This window comes from Suillus subalutaceus, assembly GCF_016647625.1.
Source record: "Suillus subalutaceus strain FC151 chromosome Unknown DFJ58scaffold_33, whole genome shotgun sequence".
Taxonomy (NCBI): domain Eukaryota; kingdom Fungi; phylum Basidiomycota; class Agaricomycetes; order Boletales; family Suillaceae; genus Suillus; species Suillus subalutaceus.
In genome coordinates, this window is record NW_024540282.1 from 104,759 (window position 1) to 120,617 (window position 15,859).

Consider the following 15,859-nt stretch of genomic DNA (forward strand, 5'->3'; position numbering starts at 1 on the left):
CTACCCACGCCCGGCTTTTCTTGTACGTGGTTCCTCGCACGATCTGAGAGACTGAAGTTATGACTGCCAAAGCCATTGTTTCTCGTGTTTTGGCGGAAGGTCTTCTGTTCATCGAGCATTCCGACCATGAACAGCACTAGCAGGCTCGAACCAGCCATTTTTGCACGCTGGCAAGGACCCCTTTCAACCTCCACCTCTAAATATGGTAGCGAGTCTATTTTTTGATTGGAGGACTCTACGGATCTATGCATCCCATCAGGCAGTATGCTCAACCACATACTAACAGATCTAGAGATGGATGTACAAACGCAAAAACAATTTGGTGCTACCAACCGTCCCAATACCTCGATGCCGCCATACTGCGCGCCAGACGCTGTGAACAGTGCATTTACATTTATCTGTGATCTTCCGTTTGGTCGTTCCCTCTCTGTCGCCGTGCCGCATTCAGCCCCATTGACATACCACCGCTCTGCTACCAAGGCAACGCAGGGGGAGCTCCAAAAGGGGGGCTCTATGAAATTCTAGCTCTCTGTCCCTCCTAACACAGCACCGACATGTGCGCAAGACGGTATACCGCATCAGCATACCCAGTACTGGGAGCTGAGGCATGGCGACGAAATGCAGGTCGGGTACTACAGACATTATAACGCTTCGAGATGACCGCTCAACCATTCCAGATGAGATTTCATCAGGCTGGATGCAGTACGGTGGCTTTACTCGCCGGTTTCTGCCGTATAACATTTGTGATGCCAAAGTATGTACACCCCCGGCAAGTGATCATCATTCGGTCACCCCTAAGCTGCTACTAGTGCCAAGTAATTGATGCCGGAATCACATCGTGCCCTCGAGTAAAATAGTATACACACACTCAGGGAGGAGAATGATCACTTCCACATTGAAAATAAATTCTATTGATTTTAGTAAGTTGCTCGATTCAGAGCATGCTACCCACACGACCCCGATAGTGAAAGAATTTTTTTGAGTGTTTATTGAACCATATCATGATCCCTCCAAAACTCTTCCTTTCCAACCTAGTTGAACGACCCCTTCACGTAGCCAGCCCTTCCTCCGGTCGTCCTTGACGTTTTCTCACCAACCTCGGCTTGACGCTGTCCAATGGTTTCTGATCCCGCTTGTATAACCGACCTGCCGCTTGAAGTATTAGAGCATATTCTGGTGATTTCGGACCCCATTGATGTCGCAAGTACAGCCCAAGTGTGTCGACTCTTCCGCAGGCTCGTCTACTCTGACGATGATGAGCATTTCTGGCGAGCTCTTTACTTGGCACAGTCATTTGATGATCCCCGTCAGGCGGTCACCTACCTCGGCAAACGCCGGACTGACATCAAATGGAGGGAAGAGCTACAGCGCATCATCCGCGCAAAGACAGTCGTGAATGATATTACTGTCTGTCGACCAGATGAAAGATGTCAGGTGCTACGAACCCTGCTCGACATAGTGACGAACGTACCGCCTCTACCTTTCCCTGAGAGCGAGCCAACGTCCCGTAATGTGTTGTGGATGCAGACGCTCCTGCAGGACGGCGTGTTCCTTGATCTGGAGAGCCATTCGCATGAAGAAGAACAACTACGCGCACGCTTGCACACATGGTTTGGGTTGACTGACAGAGACGCTTTGGCAACGACGAGAGTAATATCCCGAGCATATGTTTACAGTCAGCGCAACTACCTGTCCTCAAACAACTTTGGGCCTTTTATGCGAGATGGGAGTGGAGTAGTCAATTGGGTGCATATGCAGAAGCTCGCACACGTCTTCGCTAGCGCGTTATTGGAGAGGGAGGGGGATGAAGAACTTGCTTTTGAAAGTTGCTCCCTGAGCCTGACATTCTGCCAGGCCGTCATACCGCCCAGCCTGAATCTGAACCGCGAGAATGATTGGGCTGGCGTCGAAGGCTTGTGGCGCATCTCCTATTGTTTCATGGATCATCGGGAGTTACTAAGTAAGCTATCGATGTTCTTGTTCTTCGATTTGTCTCTGACGTGGCACATTGTTCCCGTCTAGTCTATAATGACCCCAATGTATGTCTACTGCCCTTGTTACCTATAATTATTGTCCCATCTGACGGAAATTTTATAGTCGCCGGAGGATGAACCACTTGATCACACTATATTTGAAGAGGGAGAGTTGGAAGAGACGTTCAGTGCAATAGACATATTTTTCCGCGTAATCAATGTCGAGCAAGACCCGGATCATCCGGCACGGCCAAAAATCAACTACGTAGGAGAGATGGATGGCAATTTCTCCATCGTCGGCTACGTCAAACTCACGCCTGACGACCAGATACGATGGCACTTTGTAAGTTTCGCCAGTCAAGTCAATTTGTTCTTGCTGACGTTGAGATCGGGTACAGGTCGCTGGTAACGGAGATCAGCCAGTGTGGTGGTATGGTCCTCGCGCTTACATTATCCATCATTTGGTAACCATTTACTCTAAAACAGGGGTGAAGCGATTGTTATGGGCAACATCCGTTCTCAATATGGAGTTCTTGGAGCTTGGTCTACGACCATGCATGACCTACAGGATCCCATTGGTGTGTACAGATGTCAATTTCTCACATGAGGGACTAATACCGGAACTCAGGTCCATTCTGGATGCAGTGCCAGCATCCCATTGAAGACTAATCTCTCTACCGTTCTCACCTCCGACCATCCAACGTCCTGTATTGTCCATATTTTCATTGGGAGTGATTGCTACAAATGTTGTACATGTAGTATGTGTTATTTGTTCTTTTTTGGGGGACACATGGGGTCTGAACAAGATGTAAATCAACACCTAATATTGACATTGATCGAACACGTTGGGTTGCCGACTCGGAATTGATCATGATCACGAGTCATGCCTTCAGTTAGGAACGCACAAGAACATAAATGTGCCTGTGATGAAAGTGAGCACATGATGGTCAGTGCACCGGCGTTGGTTAATTTACGAGTGCCTTACTTTGATTTGGTTAGTAGAAGGACAGGTACAGTTGTTCTACGAGATGTTCTTGGTGACTATATGTGTACTAGTACTCTTTGTTAGGGCGCAACATAGTTATCCTATCTATCTTCTCTGAAGGAAATGAAGTCAATGAACCGTGTGAGCGTTTGAGCGCCTACCAAGGACCTGATTCCTAGGTACCACACCATAGAAGGAAGACTAGTACTGCGCGGCGCTTCTCACTGATAACAAACTGATAAGACCCTACACTCGCCACACTAGCCTTAAGCCAACAGATGACAATCTCAGTCCTCGTCGTCTGCCTCGGCAACATCTGCCGCTCTCCCATGGGAGAAGCCGTGCTCCGCAACGAAGCCCTCAAGCGCGGCATCACCGATATCCACGTCGACAGCGCTGGCACAGCTGCAGCACATATCGGGGAAGATCCTGACGAACGGTGAGTAGGCATCCGTACTCTTGTATGACCCCGCAGGACTCAGGCTATTGTGGACCATAGGACTATCGAAGTATGCGGCACGGTATGCTCCTTTCCTCACCCAGCATCTTAATATGTAGGAGTACTATGCCACCTGCAGAAAGACGTCCCTATATCCCACTCTGCGCGGCAAGTCCGCGCTTCAGATTTCACATCATTCGACTACATACTCGCGGCTGACGGTTCTAACTTGCGCGCGCTGGAGCGACATGTCGGTCACAGAGAAGGATCGAAAGCGACGGTGAAGCTTTGGGGCTCTTACCTGCCAGACAACAAGCCGATTCAGGACCCGTATTATGGGGGGCTGGTGAGTCTGTCTTCGTTGTTACCATGAACAGAGAACTGGTCTCAGAAATAGCGGCGCAGGATGGGTTCAAGGAGGTCTACGAGCAGTGCGTGAAGCTTTCAAATGCGTTTTTGGATGAGGTCGCTGGGAAGGAGAGTTAGGGACGCGATTAACGATTAAAGGGACGAGACGTCAGATAAAGCTTGCTGTCAGAGGGCAGGCCTGCAGGGACAAGACGGAAAATACCCACATAATACCTGTGCTTTGGTACGCTCAAGTTGGAATATATCAGATTATGTGGCGCTTCATAGATCATCTTCCATGGCGCCCGATGCCGACCTCATCGGTTTCTGTCAAACAATATTTTGTGATTTGATCCCCACGTGGAGGCTTCTGGTCTTCCTCATCAATCGGGACTGAAATCTCCAAGTCCGACGGCGTTGGTGCACCGTGACAAGGCTCTACTTATTGGTAGTACTTACAATTTCGAATGGGAGATTTCCAGCCAGTGCAACTTATTGGTAGTTACAATTTCGAATAGGATAATTCCAGCAAGTGCAATGAGTTGTGCACATTGAAATTCAGAAGTTCAGAACACATCCACCCACTTATCCACCAGTACTACCATGCAGTGGTGCTAGTCTTCGACAGAACGTACCCTTCTTTACCGAGGACTGTACCTTGCAAGGGTCAGGGGAGATCAAAATCGAAATCACTCACGATCGGTCCTTCGAGTCTGATATGATGTTGTCGCCGAACAACTGTAGTCCGCACAGCGCCGCTAGATTGAGAAATTCTATTCGAATTACAAGAGTATTCAAGTACTCTGTACGTGTACAAGCATCCCGAAGTGGAATGCAGATCTGAGTGAGAATCGTGTTGTACAGATGGAAATAAAAAGGGAAGATAATCACGCGGCCTTTCCACTGAAGGAAGGTCAAGAGTCAAGACTAGGGATACACTGAAGCAGTGAAGAATAATCATAGTTGCACGGTGAACTTGAGTCTGCCGTCCGCACACGACTCGCATTTCACTTTGTCCATGTTTTCCACCAAAAAGTGGGCGCCAGAGTTCTCGATCTGTCTCCTCTCATGGCTGGTGCACACAGCAATTACAGTGGGCACCGCTAGCCACACCTGCGCGGATCCCACTTGGGGAGTCCTCGAACACGACACAGTTTTTCGCAGAAAAACCGAGTTCGCTGGCAGCGAGAAGGAATGGGTCTGGGGCAGGCTTTCCAGCCTTGAGACGCTTGTCGTCTGCGGTAATGGTTATCTTGGGCGGGGGTAATGCCAACACGAGTCATGCAACCATATGCTGTAACGATGATAAGTATTATACTTTTTCGCAAATAGAAATCCACATACCATATGTTTTTGCGCCAGAGGTGGCGACGGCGTAACGGCCTTCGGGAATGGAACTTATCATTCTCTTTACACCGGGCAAAATCCGCACTGAGCGATCAACACTCGTTGCTTCCTGTTGCCAAGCCTCGAGGACGTGTTTCTTTTTGATTCGCCTCGAACATGACGATGTCCTGTTGATCTTCCTCCATGATGGAGTTCTCGAATTGGGGACCCTGACCGTAGACAGAAGCTTCGGGTACAACCGACATAGTCAGCATGCTATTTAGCTTGCTGGCAAATGATGGCCGGCGAGGTGATACGAATGATGATGCACGAGAAGAAGGCGCAGAACTGCTTGGGGAAATCGAAAGATCGGGGGGTCGCGTAACCGGAGCTAAGAGGGGAATTTATGAACGGCGAGCTGACAGGTGAGCTGGGTTGCGAGCCGGGTCCGTGCATGTTGTAGGCATCGGCGAAGAAGAGAATGGTGTTCTCGAAATTTTGTACCTCATCGTCCATCTCATGTGCCTTGATATGGGGCTTAAATTGCGCGAGATTATCGACGGCGCGCTTGCCGTGGGTTGCAGCGATAACGTAAGCGGGGTCTTGACCAATGTCTTTGGCGACTTTACCCCAAGCTGCCTCGACAGCCGCAATAGAGTCCGTGAGGGTACCGTCCTGTAATGCACTGGCCGAGTTAGATTTGGAATACCAACGAAAGAAAATACACACCATGTCGAACAGGACAGCGTCGGCATAGAATGTGTGAACGTTCGGAGATGACATTATGATTTCGTTCAAGATGGTGGGGGTTATGAGTCTATGAGGAGGGTGGGTATCGAGGTATATAGGAGAGGCTGTAGTAGAAGGGCTGAAGGGGCTAACGAACTGACTTTTGGTCGATTGCTGACCCCATCTTATATACTCTCGCGTCTAACAATCCACCTTGTTTTGTAAATGACGTCAAGGGATAAAAAAATTGCTAGAAGTTGCAGCAGTGGAGTTGCCTTGACAGAGAAGGTTGCCAATTTCACACCATACTAAAGAGGTGGTGCCCGTTTCATCACGGTAGTGTCCTGCTAAATGATAAGTTCATTGACAGTTACCGAATACCGGACATGTACGACTGGGCTTGGGCAGGACGACAAGGGACGACAGCGGCTGAAGTGAACTTCAAGAGTTGCCTAATTAGGGTTATGTGTGCGATCGATAAAGAACCAACGTTGCGCCCCGGGTATACATACCAGTTTTTCAAAAAAAAATCAAAAATTTGGCCTCTTTGCCGGGACCTTTATTTCCAGATTAGGTAAAATTGACGCGACACATCTTGTAATTCGTCACGGACCTCCGGGCAACCCAGGACCCGTAATTATTTCTTTTTCGTCGCATTCCACATTCGAACCAATTCATATCATATATTGATCTCATCATATCATATCTTTACGGCTACTACGTGAAATTTATCTCCTACTTCTGGGAGTTCCTGATCTAGCGGCCCGAGCGTACAAAGCATAACGCTCCACTATTGATTGGCTTCATATAGTGCTGCATTACGACAAGTCTCTGAAACAAGGGCTGCCATTGGTAGTTATCGTTACGGTAGGTTTCCTCAGTTTCCGCTACTGGAGCACAAGATCATATCTCCTTTATCAATTCAGGTGGCCTATCATTTCACATGGGAGACATGGAAGGAGTCTAAGCCGCGTACTAATTGCACTAGCTCCCGCACGGTCACTGTTTGTAGCCTGTAAGCAGTGCATATTTGCGAAGTCTATCTATCTTTGTCACATTTATTTCCGTGCGGACCGTGCCGTATTTTGTCTCTGCATTGGGACAACTAACGTGGGGACATCACTTATCACTCCTCATCGACGCGCTCAGCGGCGCCCCAGATAATGATTACAGGGTGGCTAGCGAATAGATAAGGTCGCTCCAATTACAAACGGGTTTGGTGTAAACTGATTTGGCTAACGTCCCCTAACTTACGGACTCGGAAGATCCACTTCCGACGGGTTCGACTTTGTGCTACAGCATCACCACTTTCGCCACGCTATATCTCATTGTTCGCAAGAACCTGATAGTAGCGAAGTGTTCTCACATGTCATTTCAAACCATGTGGTTGGATTGGTCCCCGTGGCAGAACTGGCAGAACCCCTCAGGACCCTCGTTTCAAAAGGTTCGCAAATCTTTTTCTTCGTGCCTAACGGCACAAACGTTGCCTATCTAATAGCGCGCGCTCAGGGGGAGCAATTCGTCGTATGTGTATCTCTACTTGCGTCAGATGCGCCTAGTCAGCTTCGCTCCTCTCGGTAAATAGTTCGCTTTAACTGTTTCGCGAAGATGCAATCGGACCCTGTGGCCACTCCAGACGGAACTTTATCTATCTTCTGGATGTATCCAGTTACTCGGTTTCACGTATTCATGAGCTGTGACATTTCCCTTGTGGAGCACTAATACTGTGGTGTCTCTCTTGGAAGCGGGAAAGCCATTGACGTCATGTGAATTAATTGGGACCCCCGAAGTGGCAGTGATGATAAGTATTGACCTCGTCGTCCAACCAGCCACAAAAGCAATCAACCTTCATCAACTGCAAAGATCTGCGATAAGCATTGACCGGGTCTTTCAGCCAGCCGCAAAAACGCGCTCTCCGCCATGAATCGGTCAAACCGTCGATCTGCTTCGAAGGTGGCGATAAGCAATGTCGGTGTCTTCCAGCCTGGACCAGTCGCAAAAACGGAATGAAGCAGTCAAATTGTCAGTCAACTTCGTGTGTCAGTGATAAGCATTGGGATGATCTTCCAGCCTGGACCACACAGTTGAAAAAAAATGCGCTCTCACCCATAAAGCAGTCGCAACGCCGAAGGTCGGCAATCGCATTAAAACCGATGTTCTTGATGCGACAACTCGAAGGAATTTGCTGGGGTCTTTGGCACCAGATCTCAAGCTTCACCGGGTGGGGTAGCGGACAGAGAATCAGCCGCACAATCAGAACTAGTGTTCACCGACCCCCTGTAAACCAGCAAGCTGGGACATCAATGATTCTTCTGCCGTTCTGGTCGACATTATCATTCTTCTCCCGTCCCGGAAGCAACCGCACGGGCGGGTTCTGTGCCCCGGAAACTTGGAATAGGAGAACATGCACCTTTGCTTGCAAATGTGGTGTGTGATTCGGTATTTGAGGATATTCAATATATGCGTAGCTTGTGCGTAACTGCAATTAGTAGCATGGTATGTGGAGTTAAAGCACAAGGTCTTGAACCATAAACATTCCCAAATGTTGATCTGGAGCGCTTTTTGTCTGGTATGAGTGTTGAGAAGGACGATAAATATATTTTTGGGAGAACGGGCGTCATTAACCGAGGAGCACCTGAACGTGGAATAGCTCCAACGGCCACTATACATAGCTGAACCACTGAGGAGCAGATAATAATATATGTTCGATGTTTGTTGTCCCGTAGGCTTCGGCCTATCATAGAAGTTCAGTGTGATATACTTTACGATCCACCAACTATTGAAAAACACGATACAGCTGAAATACAGCTGGATCGACCTGATGGGGCATCAGATGTATTTTCAATTACGCCTTTGTATATATTTCCCACTGAATATTCTCAAATATATGTTTGCCGCGTGACCTGTCAACTCTCTATGCACACCTCACGGACTGTTGTCGGGAGTTTCCGGCAACAGAAGACAGTCACTGAAATAGCTCAACTCTCTAGGTGCAGTTAGCGAAATGATTCACCTTATGTGCGGACGGCGAGCCAATAAGACCCGTTCGAACCTGTACCATTGAGGCAAATTGGTAAGATTGGCCTACCATGCCTTGTAGAGACAAAGTTCATATCTGTCAAATGGCAGGCTCAATAGTTCGCGCGAGTGCAGCGAAAATCCCGCAAGGAAGGCAGACAATTCATACAGCAAGTCGTTGACCCTGCCAATAAGGCCGAAGCTACGCTCCAATTGGGATACCACAAGACCTAAGAATAAAGACCATCAGCTCAAAGGGGGACAAACAGAATACATACAGTATTGCTTCCTGACGAAGCTTAACGTCCGATTGATGGAACTTTACCCAGCGTGATAGTGGCTGTCATGGTTAGGGTTAGAGGCTTCAGTGAAGGGTATGTTCAAATTCTATACCCACCAAATACACACAAACACGTTGCGTTGATGCATGGAGCGACGGCGGTACCTTCACCTCCAGCCGCCCTCGTCAAATGCAAATTCGCTACTTAATGCTGATGGAGTCGTGGTCAGGGTTAGAGGTGGTTTTATACCCACTAAATACATACTGCGCTGTTATCACAACGCAACGCACTGCATGGAGCGACGGCGGTACCCTCGGTCCCTCACCTCCAAACGCCCTCGTCAAATGCAAATTTGCCACAACGCCGATGCATATGCGTGATTCGAATGTATTTGTTTTTTTACGAAGCACCACCAAATTCTCTCTATATCCGGTAGCCTCCATTCGAGCGACTTCTTTGTTGTGAAAGCTCACGATCCTCGAAGCAAATACCGACATGGACAATTTTAGCACCGTACTGGTACAACTTGGAGCTCGACTCGAGTCTTTCTTTTAAGTCGATGATAAACGATGACGCCAACCAATTGACCGCGAGCGGTCTGATGGCCATAAAATTACTAGTGGTGACAGATTGGTAGCTAAACAATATATCAGCATGCAGCTACACAAGCCCTGACACAAACTATGACAGTCTACCACGAACAAACAGGGATGAAGGAGCTCTTTCCGCTGAGCTTCGTGATTGCCTGGGGTTTGGAATATGGATGATGTGCTGGACATATTGTGGGGGCAAAACTTGGCGAAACTCTAGGCGTTATGCAGACTATGTGTATGACATTCCTAATGATGACATCAATGTTGCCTCGTCCCAGCCATCAATGCGTCACTGGTCATCATTGTCCCCTTCAACATGGCCCTTTTGCCAATATCCGGGGCATGCTTGAAGGACATCCGTATCATACGACACGAATGTATTCAGAGAGGGGATATGCTCTGTAACTGATGTCTTCATCAATGAAACACATTCCTCAGCACTCTAGTGCACTCGAGTGAGGAGTTGTGGGAGAAAGGAAGGAAAGAAGAACGTCGGCCTTGAAACAAGCGTCAAATAATATAAAAGTGAAGGCATGTACAAAATATTAACGTATTAACGTATTGGTAGACGTACCAAATCTCCAGTCGATTGCACTTCTGACGGCACATATGTTTGAGATGTGAGCGTCTAGAAAATGGTGACATGCTTACAAACGAAGATTTACGCCGCTACTGGCATACTGCAGGAGATTGTGATTAGTAGCATAACAACAGAGTTGGTGGTAGCCGAATACGGAAGAGTACTCGACTGCATTGGAGGTACAAAAACATAGGAACGCGTAACATTGCATATGTGGGATGGTGGATAGAAAGCAAAGGCCAATGTGAACGTCGGGACCAGCAAGGCTCAAATATTGTACCACATGTAAAACACGGTGGAAGGCTCGAAACTACGAAGACTATGCTCCCGGGTGTTCTGTAAGGCGAGATGGTCCTGCCTCTGGCTGTGACTGAAAAAAAGTCATTGGTGTCAATTTGATTCTTTGTGGGTGTTGATTTGGGTCCTACGACAGTGCATCAGGCAAGCGATTTAAGAAGTGAATAGTCTTGTCTTACCGTGTAGTAGATATAGGAATATCAAGAATGGCATGTTCAGATTCGTCGTCGTCGAGTTCGTCGTCATAGACCGGCCGTGGTGGATCCGGTTTCTTCTTCTTCTGGAACCAGCTGAGGCAAAAGAAGAGTACATATGGTCGTATTCCGTCGTCCACACCAACAACGTCGCCCTAACGAAAGGATGAGGTCAGTTCTCAAGAATCCAATAAGATTGCACGAAACGAACAGGTGTTGCTATTCCGAGAGGAACATCAACGACTTTGGGAGCATTTCGTTTTGGCCGGCGCTCCTTTTGCTTCCCTTTCTTGTCAGATGATGGCCGGATGCCATCAAAAAAGGTCTTGAGATCGAGCAAGCGAGATGATGAAGGGCGTTCCGCATGAGCGAGTGGTGATGCAGAGTAAGTATCCCATCCACGAGACGTGTCGAAGCGTTGGTAAGTCGCGAAACTCTCCTTCGCTTTTGTGCAGAGTTTGCACCCGACGGTATCATTGCAAAAAGCACTGCTCCCCAACGGGAACTCGCTCGCATGGAAACCACAAATGATGCAAACGAGGGTGCACTCGGCACCCTCCGCATCACGCTCAGACGTGCCCCTCGTATGTCTCTGTCACAATTCAATGCACGACTTCAATATAAGAAAAATCAAACTGGTACCTACATCAAGACATTTCTCGGACGCCGTCAGCGCAAGTATCTTCGTGGGAAGGCACGGGAATTGGACTCGAATGGAGGCGAGAGAAAACGGAGGAGGGCACAAGTGGAGTATGACCGAAAGCTGATTGAAAAGAACCACGAGATTGACAAGCGGAGGAAGGAACGGAGGGACGCCGCCACTGCAAAGCTCGATGCCGTTGTGCCTTGTCTTGTGGATGCAGACTTGGCCAAGATGCGTGTTGCTGACATTGTTCTACAGCTTCATTGGCATCGTGAGTTTGACTTACATGTACCACGAAACAAGACATGCCAAAGCGGAAGGAGGACAAATTGAAGGTCCTGAGGGAAGCTATCGCACGTTACACGAGTGGGGAGGTTACACACCGAGAAAACCACACAGGAGGTTCCTTTGGAGACAGGCGAGAGTGAAGATGAGGACGAGCCTTGAATTTTTTGAGTAGAATAAGCTTACTAATTACTTTGACTTACTATAATATTCTACAGCTGTTTTGGTGTTGTACGGGTGTTGTAGTTCAATATAAGTTATAACGTTCGAACGGTCGTGTCGTTTGACCGCATTTCTTGCTTACATAATGCCACACTTTCTTTGGCTGAGTTGCCGCTCCCCAATGTTAGGCAGACACATTCCTTCATATACATATGCAGCGCTAAGTGTGCTGATCCTTGCGCTCGACCCGGAAGTGCTCACTCTACAAGCTTTGTCTCTAATTTTATTTCTGTCCGGCAACACAACATCTTCTCTATATGTCGTTGTAAAGTCTTGTCAGTGTGGATCTTCCCATGTTTGGCATGCCTGAGCACTGAGTACCGAGCGCACGACTCAATGGACACGGTCTGAAGCATTTCCCCTCAAAGTTCTGTACCATGCCTGATCTCTGTGTTGCCTCAGAGGCTAAATTCCAGGATGTGCTATCCATACCTGCACCATTCTCAATATTAATTGCTCCTTCTGGCAGCCTTTCTGTCGCTACATTACTGCTTCTAAACCTGCGTACAGTGTTACAAAATGACGCTTTGGCTACTATAATTGTCTTTTCCACTCAGTACAAGGACTTTTGGCTGCACTAGACATTTTTTTCATGTTTTTACCATATGTCACAGATTAGGTTCGACGGCCTCAAAATTGGTGTGACCGTCACGCAAAATAGGTTCGATTTGCTAGGCGTGTGGTGGTGTGACGAACTTAGGTGCGTATCTCTACAGTAGTCTACATGCTGACTAAGCTGTGGAAAGGGCTGACAGGCCCTTCGGTGTGTAGCTCCTGCCCTTGGGACCCCTGGTCCACCGTGGGCGCTATTGATGAAATATGTCTTTCTTTCGACCCTCAGTTCTGCATGTCTGCATGGATTCTTTTAGCAGGTGGAGCATCTGTTAACTGAGTGCTCCTCCACAGCTGGATATACACAGACACAAGGATCGTGTTTGATTTCGACCGCTATCTGATTCACTGATTAGTACGATTGCTACGGAAAGTGACTCTGATCTCCAAGGTTGGCAACTCGATCCCAACTTCTCAGTGGCACTCATTGTGGCCCATGATGGTCGCGTGAATGAATGACGTATAAGTATAACTAAACTTACAACTTGAAAGGCCCTTGGCCTTTGTTGGAATGCTGTCTACCAGGAAAGAAGCAGTTGTATCATAATGGCTTTTCCCAAGTTGCATTTGAATGGGTCCTGACTGCACAAACACCTCTGTTGAGTCATGCGCCTTTATCTTTTTACACGGGGGTCGAAAATGATCTTGGACAATGGGATCTCAGTGAAGCACCTGCGGTGAACGCGACAGGACATCTGGTGTTCGAAACGGCCAATTTCCCTGCTTCAACACTGGCCAAACACGCGTTATCGTATTGGTATGTCTGAAAATGCTGAACACTGATTTCACAACTCATTGTTTACTACATCCTGTAGGTCATACAATAGTCCCAGGGACTAAAGTTCCCGTAGGCACTCTCCTCTACCATGGAGCCCTCACCGGTCCCCATTTACTGACCGCTCTGGAATGGGTGTCTGTAGAGCCAGACCACTCCATAGTTTTCTGCCAAGGGCCAATTGAAACAGGGTGCTGGCACCTCACTCTTAAAGTCACTCGGCCGATGAAAGTGCTCTATTTTGACGGAACCAGTGGTGCGAAAATCCCTGAGGGCACGATGGATACCCAAGATCTCGTGGTGTGGTCGAAGATGAATCCTGAGTGGGTGGGCAATGAAGGGAAGCACATTATGGATCTGTGTAAATGGGGTCAGAAATCTGGCGTGAATGGCTTTTTGAGGTTCGTTGGATTTTGAGATGGATCAATGCCCAATGCTGATTTATGAGTTATAGGATGGAAATGAACTTGTGCGAACCCATACATAGTTCCTTGGTGATTTGTTACTAACGACAGGTTATAGTGAGGTCATGATCTGCGACTTCACTTCTCACATGGAGGTCGTTTCATTCTTAAATCTCGAGAGCACTCGCATCGGTTACAGCTCACCTGCGGATCTGCCAGAGGACCTCAATAATGGTGAGCCATGACCATGTTTAGGATAGGTCTGATTTATTCTCGGACATCAGTGCATCATGTTTTTGAAATAATGCATTCTGCTTCATGGCACGAAATGTATCCAGGAGAAACTCGGATTATGCTTGATTTTTCTGGGCTAGTCTCTTTCTACGACACCACTCTTGTTCCCTCCTTGGTGCCGCGCTGTGTAGGCTTGGACCGGTGGGATCATCGAGTGGAAGGAATATCATCAGAGGATATAGAACGCGTCCAAGACAGGTTAGCTCAAGCATTGATACGACCACCCGTGACGACCAGCGGCATTGACTGGAAGACCGTCTTGCGGGTGGTGGTTGATTGATATTCCAGCCGCCTGGAGATGATGCAGTACCTTGTGAACATGACGCTGGATGATAGATCGATCTTTCGCCACGCACAACAAGTCCAGAGACGACTGCGCACCGTGCTTTTGCCCTACACCGTGTTTGCAGCTCTACCTCCCAATACTTCTGTCACTGCCAATGCGACAAATTCATGGGCTGCGCCAATTTTTCAGGAATGTGCTATATTGCACACGACCTCCATAGCTCATGGGACGACATTGATGCCCTCTGAACGTTTGCTCCTGGAGGCAGTACGGGAAACTACGCGTGAAATATGCCGCGTCATCACGAAGATGTGGGTATCTGGGATGATGACTGGAGTTGACCCCTTGTATCCTCGAGAACAACACCCCAAAGCTGATCACATACATACTCTCATGGGTGAATGGAAGGAGGATGTGACACAGTTAATGTCCTGGTTAGACTGGAGCGTGTGGGTGAAATGCTGACCTGCCTGTGGTTTCGATGTCATACAGTCAAGTTACTTTTCTGTGAAATGACTGACCTCGTCATGTAGGAGATGTGCTACTTACCTACTTGGCCCTTTGGATTTCCCGGCGCTGAGCCACCATTTCAAGTCCAATGGGACAGTGCTTCCTTATGGCCAGATCCAAACAAAGGGGAATGGAAGAGACCACAGCCCAAGTGTATCAGACGGCTGGAGCCATATGGCTTGTAGGCTACTTACCTGGTCTTTGTCAAATTATTGCAGTAGGGTTTACTTTAAGCGCAGGTGATGTGTGTACAAGAATGTTATGGCACCTCGACACACCGGCAGTTTGGGAGTCCTTCACTAATACTATCACCTGCCAGTGATCCATAACGCACAATCGATGGGCAATGCACAACGCACTTCAGAGCTCACAACTCTACATATATTTCAATCGGAACAGCTAGTGTTGCCGCGAGTTCGGCTTAATGCTGGTTTTAGCTGTAGCTAGACTTAAAAATAACTGATCGGATCACGTGACTCAGCCTGCGTCGTTTATGGCCCGGCTCGGCTTAGATAATTACGGTTTAATTGAGTTAAGGTTTAAAACCAGTTTAAAGCCTGAAAATTAATTTAATTTAATATAATGTAAGTCCAAAAATAGATTACAATTTAGATGCCAAATCATTAAGACTCCAAAGCCCGATTAGGAAATTAACACGCTGTATATTCATATTGATCATCGCATACAAACTCGCCAGCGTACTCTATGTGTAAAGACAACACTAAAATGGGCCCTCAGAACAATGTAAGTGGTCCCGATAGGCCTCGATTAAATGCTAAAACAAAAATTAGCACTATTATAGCCTTACTCAAGTGAGAGAATCACAAGATCGCGCCAAGCGCAAGGCTGATATGGCCAAGTTGAGGGAAAGAGAAGCTGAGGAAGCTGAGAGGGGCAGAGTTCGAGGGGAGAGAGAGTTTCGAGAGTCTTGGAGGGTGAGGTGGCTACGCTGGGTGGCGAGAGTGACAGGTTGCGAGTGGGTGGGTCGTGAGTGGGTGGGTTGCGAGTGTGAATCAATGTACATACCATGTTCATGCTCCAGTTATCGTTAGCATGACATGTCAA

The 15,859-nt window shown here is 47.8% G+C and overlaps 5 protein-coding genes across 5 annotated transcripts; 4 read left to right on the plus strand and 1 right to left on the minus strand.

Moving 5' to 3' along the window:
- Positions 1-959: 959 nt before the first annotated feature.
- DFJ58DRAFT_779650 (uncharacterized protein) lies at positions 960-2,865 on the plus strand. Its single transcript, XM_041389699.1, has 6 exons — positions 960-1,960; positions 2,023-2,039; positions 2,098-2,316; positions 2,372-2,403; positions 2,460-2,551; positions 2,602-2,865. The coding sequence occupies exons 1-6, from the start codon at positions 1,117-1,119 to the stop codon at positions 2,640-2,642; spliced, it is 1,245 nt and encodes a 414-aa protein (XP_041245571.1). The 5' UTR covers positions 960-1,116; the 3' UTR covers positions 2,643-2,865.
- A 261-nt stretch (positions 2,866-3,126) lies between these two features.
- Positions 3,127-4,089, plus strand: DFJ58DRAFT_779657 (phosphotyrosine protein phosphatase). Its single transcript, XM_041389700.1, has 4 exons — positions 3,127-3,397; positions 3,458-3,479; positions 3,537-3,743; positions 3,803-4,089. The coding sequence occupies exons 1-4, from the start codon at positions 3,237-3,239 to the stop codon at positions 3,881-3,883; spliced, it is 471 nt and encodes a 156-aa protein (XP_041245572.1). The 5' UTR covers positions 3,127-3,236; the 3' UTR covers positions 3,884-4,089.
- Positions 4,090-4,464: 375 nt separating this feature from the next.
- Positions 4,465-6,246, minus strand: DFJ58DRAFT_779659 (uncharacterized protein). The gene is made up of 7 exons (XM_041389701.1): positions 5,801-6,246; positions 5,484-5,746; positions 5,254-5,422; positions 5,090-5,228; positions 5,020-5,039; positions 4,874-4,997; positions 4,465-4,848 (listed from the first exon to the last, which is right to left on the minus strand). Exons 1-7 carry the CDS (start codon positions 5,852-5,854, stop codon positions 4,703-4,705), a joined length of 915 nt encoding a protein of 304 aa, XP_041245573.1. The 5' UTR covers positions 5,855-6,246; the 3' UTR covers positions 4,465-4,702.
- A 4,639-nt stretch (positions 6,247-10,885) lies between these two features.
- Positions 10,886-11,785, plus strand: DFJ58DRAFT_779665 (uncharacterized protein). The gene is made up of 3 exons (XM_041389702.1): positions 10,886-10,918; positions 10,975-11,664; positions 11,716-11,785. The coding sequence occupies exons 2-3, from the start codon at positions 11,278-11,280 to the stop codon at positions 11,737-11,739; spliced, it is 411 nt and encodes a 136-aa protein (XP_041245574.1). The 5' UTR covers positions 10,886-10,918; positions 10,975-11,277; the 3' UTR covers positions 11,740-11,785.
- Positions 11,786-12,637: 852 nt separating this feature from the next.
- Positions 12,638-14,979, plus strand: DFJ58DRAFT_715657 (uncharacterized protein; the record flags this gene model as incomplete). The annotated part of the gene is made up of 7 exons (XM_041384148.1): positions 12,638-12,676; positions 13,216-13,282; positions 13,341-13,701; positions 13,823-13,938; positions 13,965-14,269; positions 14,297-14,737; positions 14,818-14,979. 7 exons carry the CDS (start codon positions 12,638-12,640, stop codon positions 14,977-14,979), a joined length of 1,491 nt encoding a protein of 496 aa, XP_041245575.1.
- Between the last annotated feature and the right edge of the window lie 880 nt (positions 14,980-15,859).

What these genes read in the sequence shown, in the direction of transcription:
- DFJ58DRAFT_779650 (XM_041389699.1), top strand. Translation starts at nt 1,117, where the DNA reads ATGGTTTCTGATCCCGCTTGTATAACCGACCTGCCGCTTGAAGTATTA. An exon ending in GGAGATCAGCCAGTGTGGTG is followed by an intron (nt 2,404 to 2,459) that starts GTATGGTCCTCG and finishes ACTCTAAAACAG; the next exon opens with GGGTGAAGCGATTGTTATGG. An exon ending in TGACCTACAGGATCCCATTG is followed by an intron (nt 2,552 to 2,601) that starts GTGTGTACAGAT and finishes ACCGGAACTCAG; the next exon opens with GTCCATTCTGGATGCAGTGC.
- DFJ58DRAFT_779657 (XM_041389700.1), top strand. Translation starts at nt 3,237, where the DNA reads ATGACAATCTCAGTCCTCGTCGTCTGCCTCGGCAACATCTGCCGCTCT. An exon ending in CTATCGAAGTATGCGGCACG is followed by an intron (nt 3,480 to 3,536) that starts GTATGCTCCTTT and finishes TGCCACCTGCAG; the next exon opens with AAAGACGTCCCTATATCCCA. An exon ending in ACCCGTATTATGGGGGGCTG is followed by an intron (nt 3,744 to 3,802) that starts GTGAGTCTGTCT and finishes ATAGCGGCGCAG; the next exon opens with GATGGGTTCAAGGAGGTCTA.
- DFJ58DRAFT_779659 (XM_041389701.1), bottom strand. Translation starts at nt 5,854, where the DNA reads ATGTCATCTCCGAACGTTCACACATTCTATGCCGACGCTGTCCTGTTC. An exon ending in AGCTCACCTGTCAGCTCGCC is followed by an intron (nt 5,423 to 5,483) that starts GTTCATAAATTC and finishes GATTTCCCCAAG; the next exon opens with CAGTTCTGCGCCTTCTTCTC. An exon ending in CGTGTTCGAGGACTCCCCAA is followed by an intron (nt 4,849 to 4,873) that starts GTGGGATCCGCG and finishes AGGTGTGGCTAG; the next exon opens with CGGTGCCCACTGTAATTGCT.
- DFJ58DRAFT_779665 (XM_041389702.1), top strand. Translation starts at nt 11,278, where the DNA reads ATGGAAACCACAAATGATGCAAACGAGGGTGCACTCGGCACCCTCCGC. An exon ending in TTGCTGACATTGTTCTACAG is followed by an intron (nt 11,665 to 11,715) that starts CTTCATTGGCAT and finishes AACAAGACATGC; the next exon opens with CAAAGCGGAAGGAGGACAAA.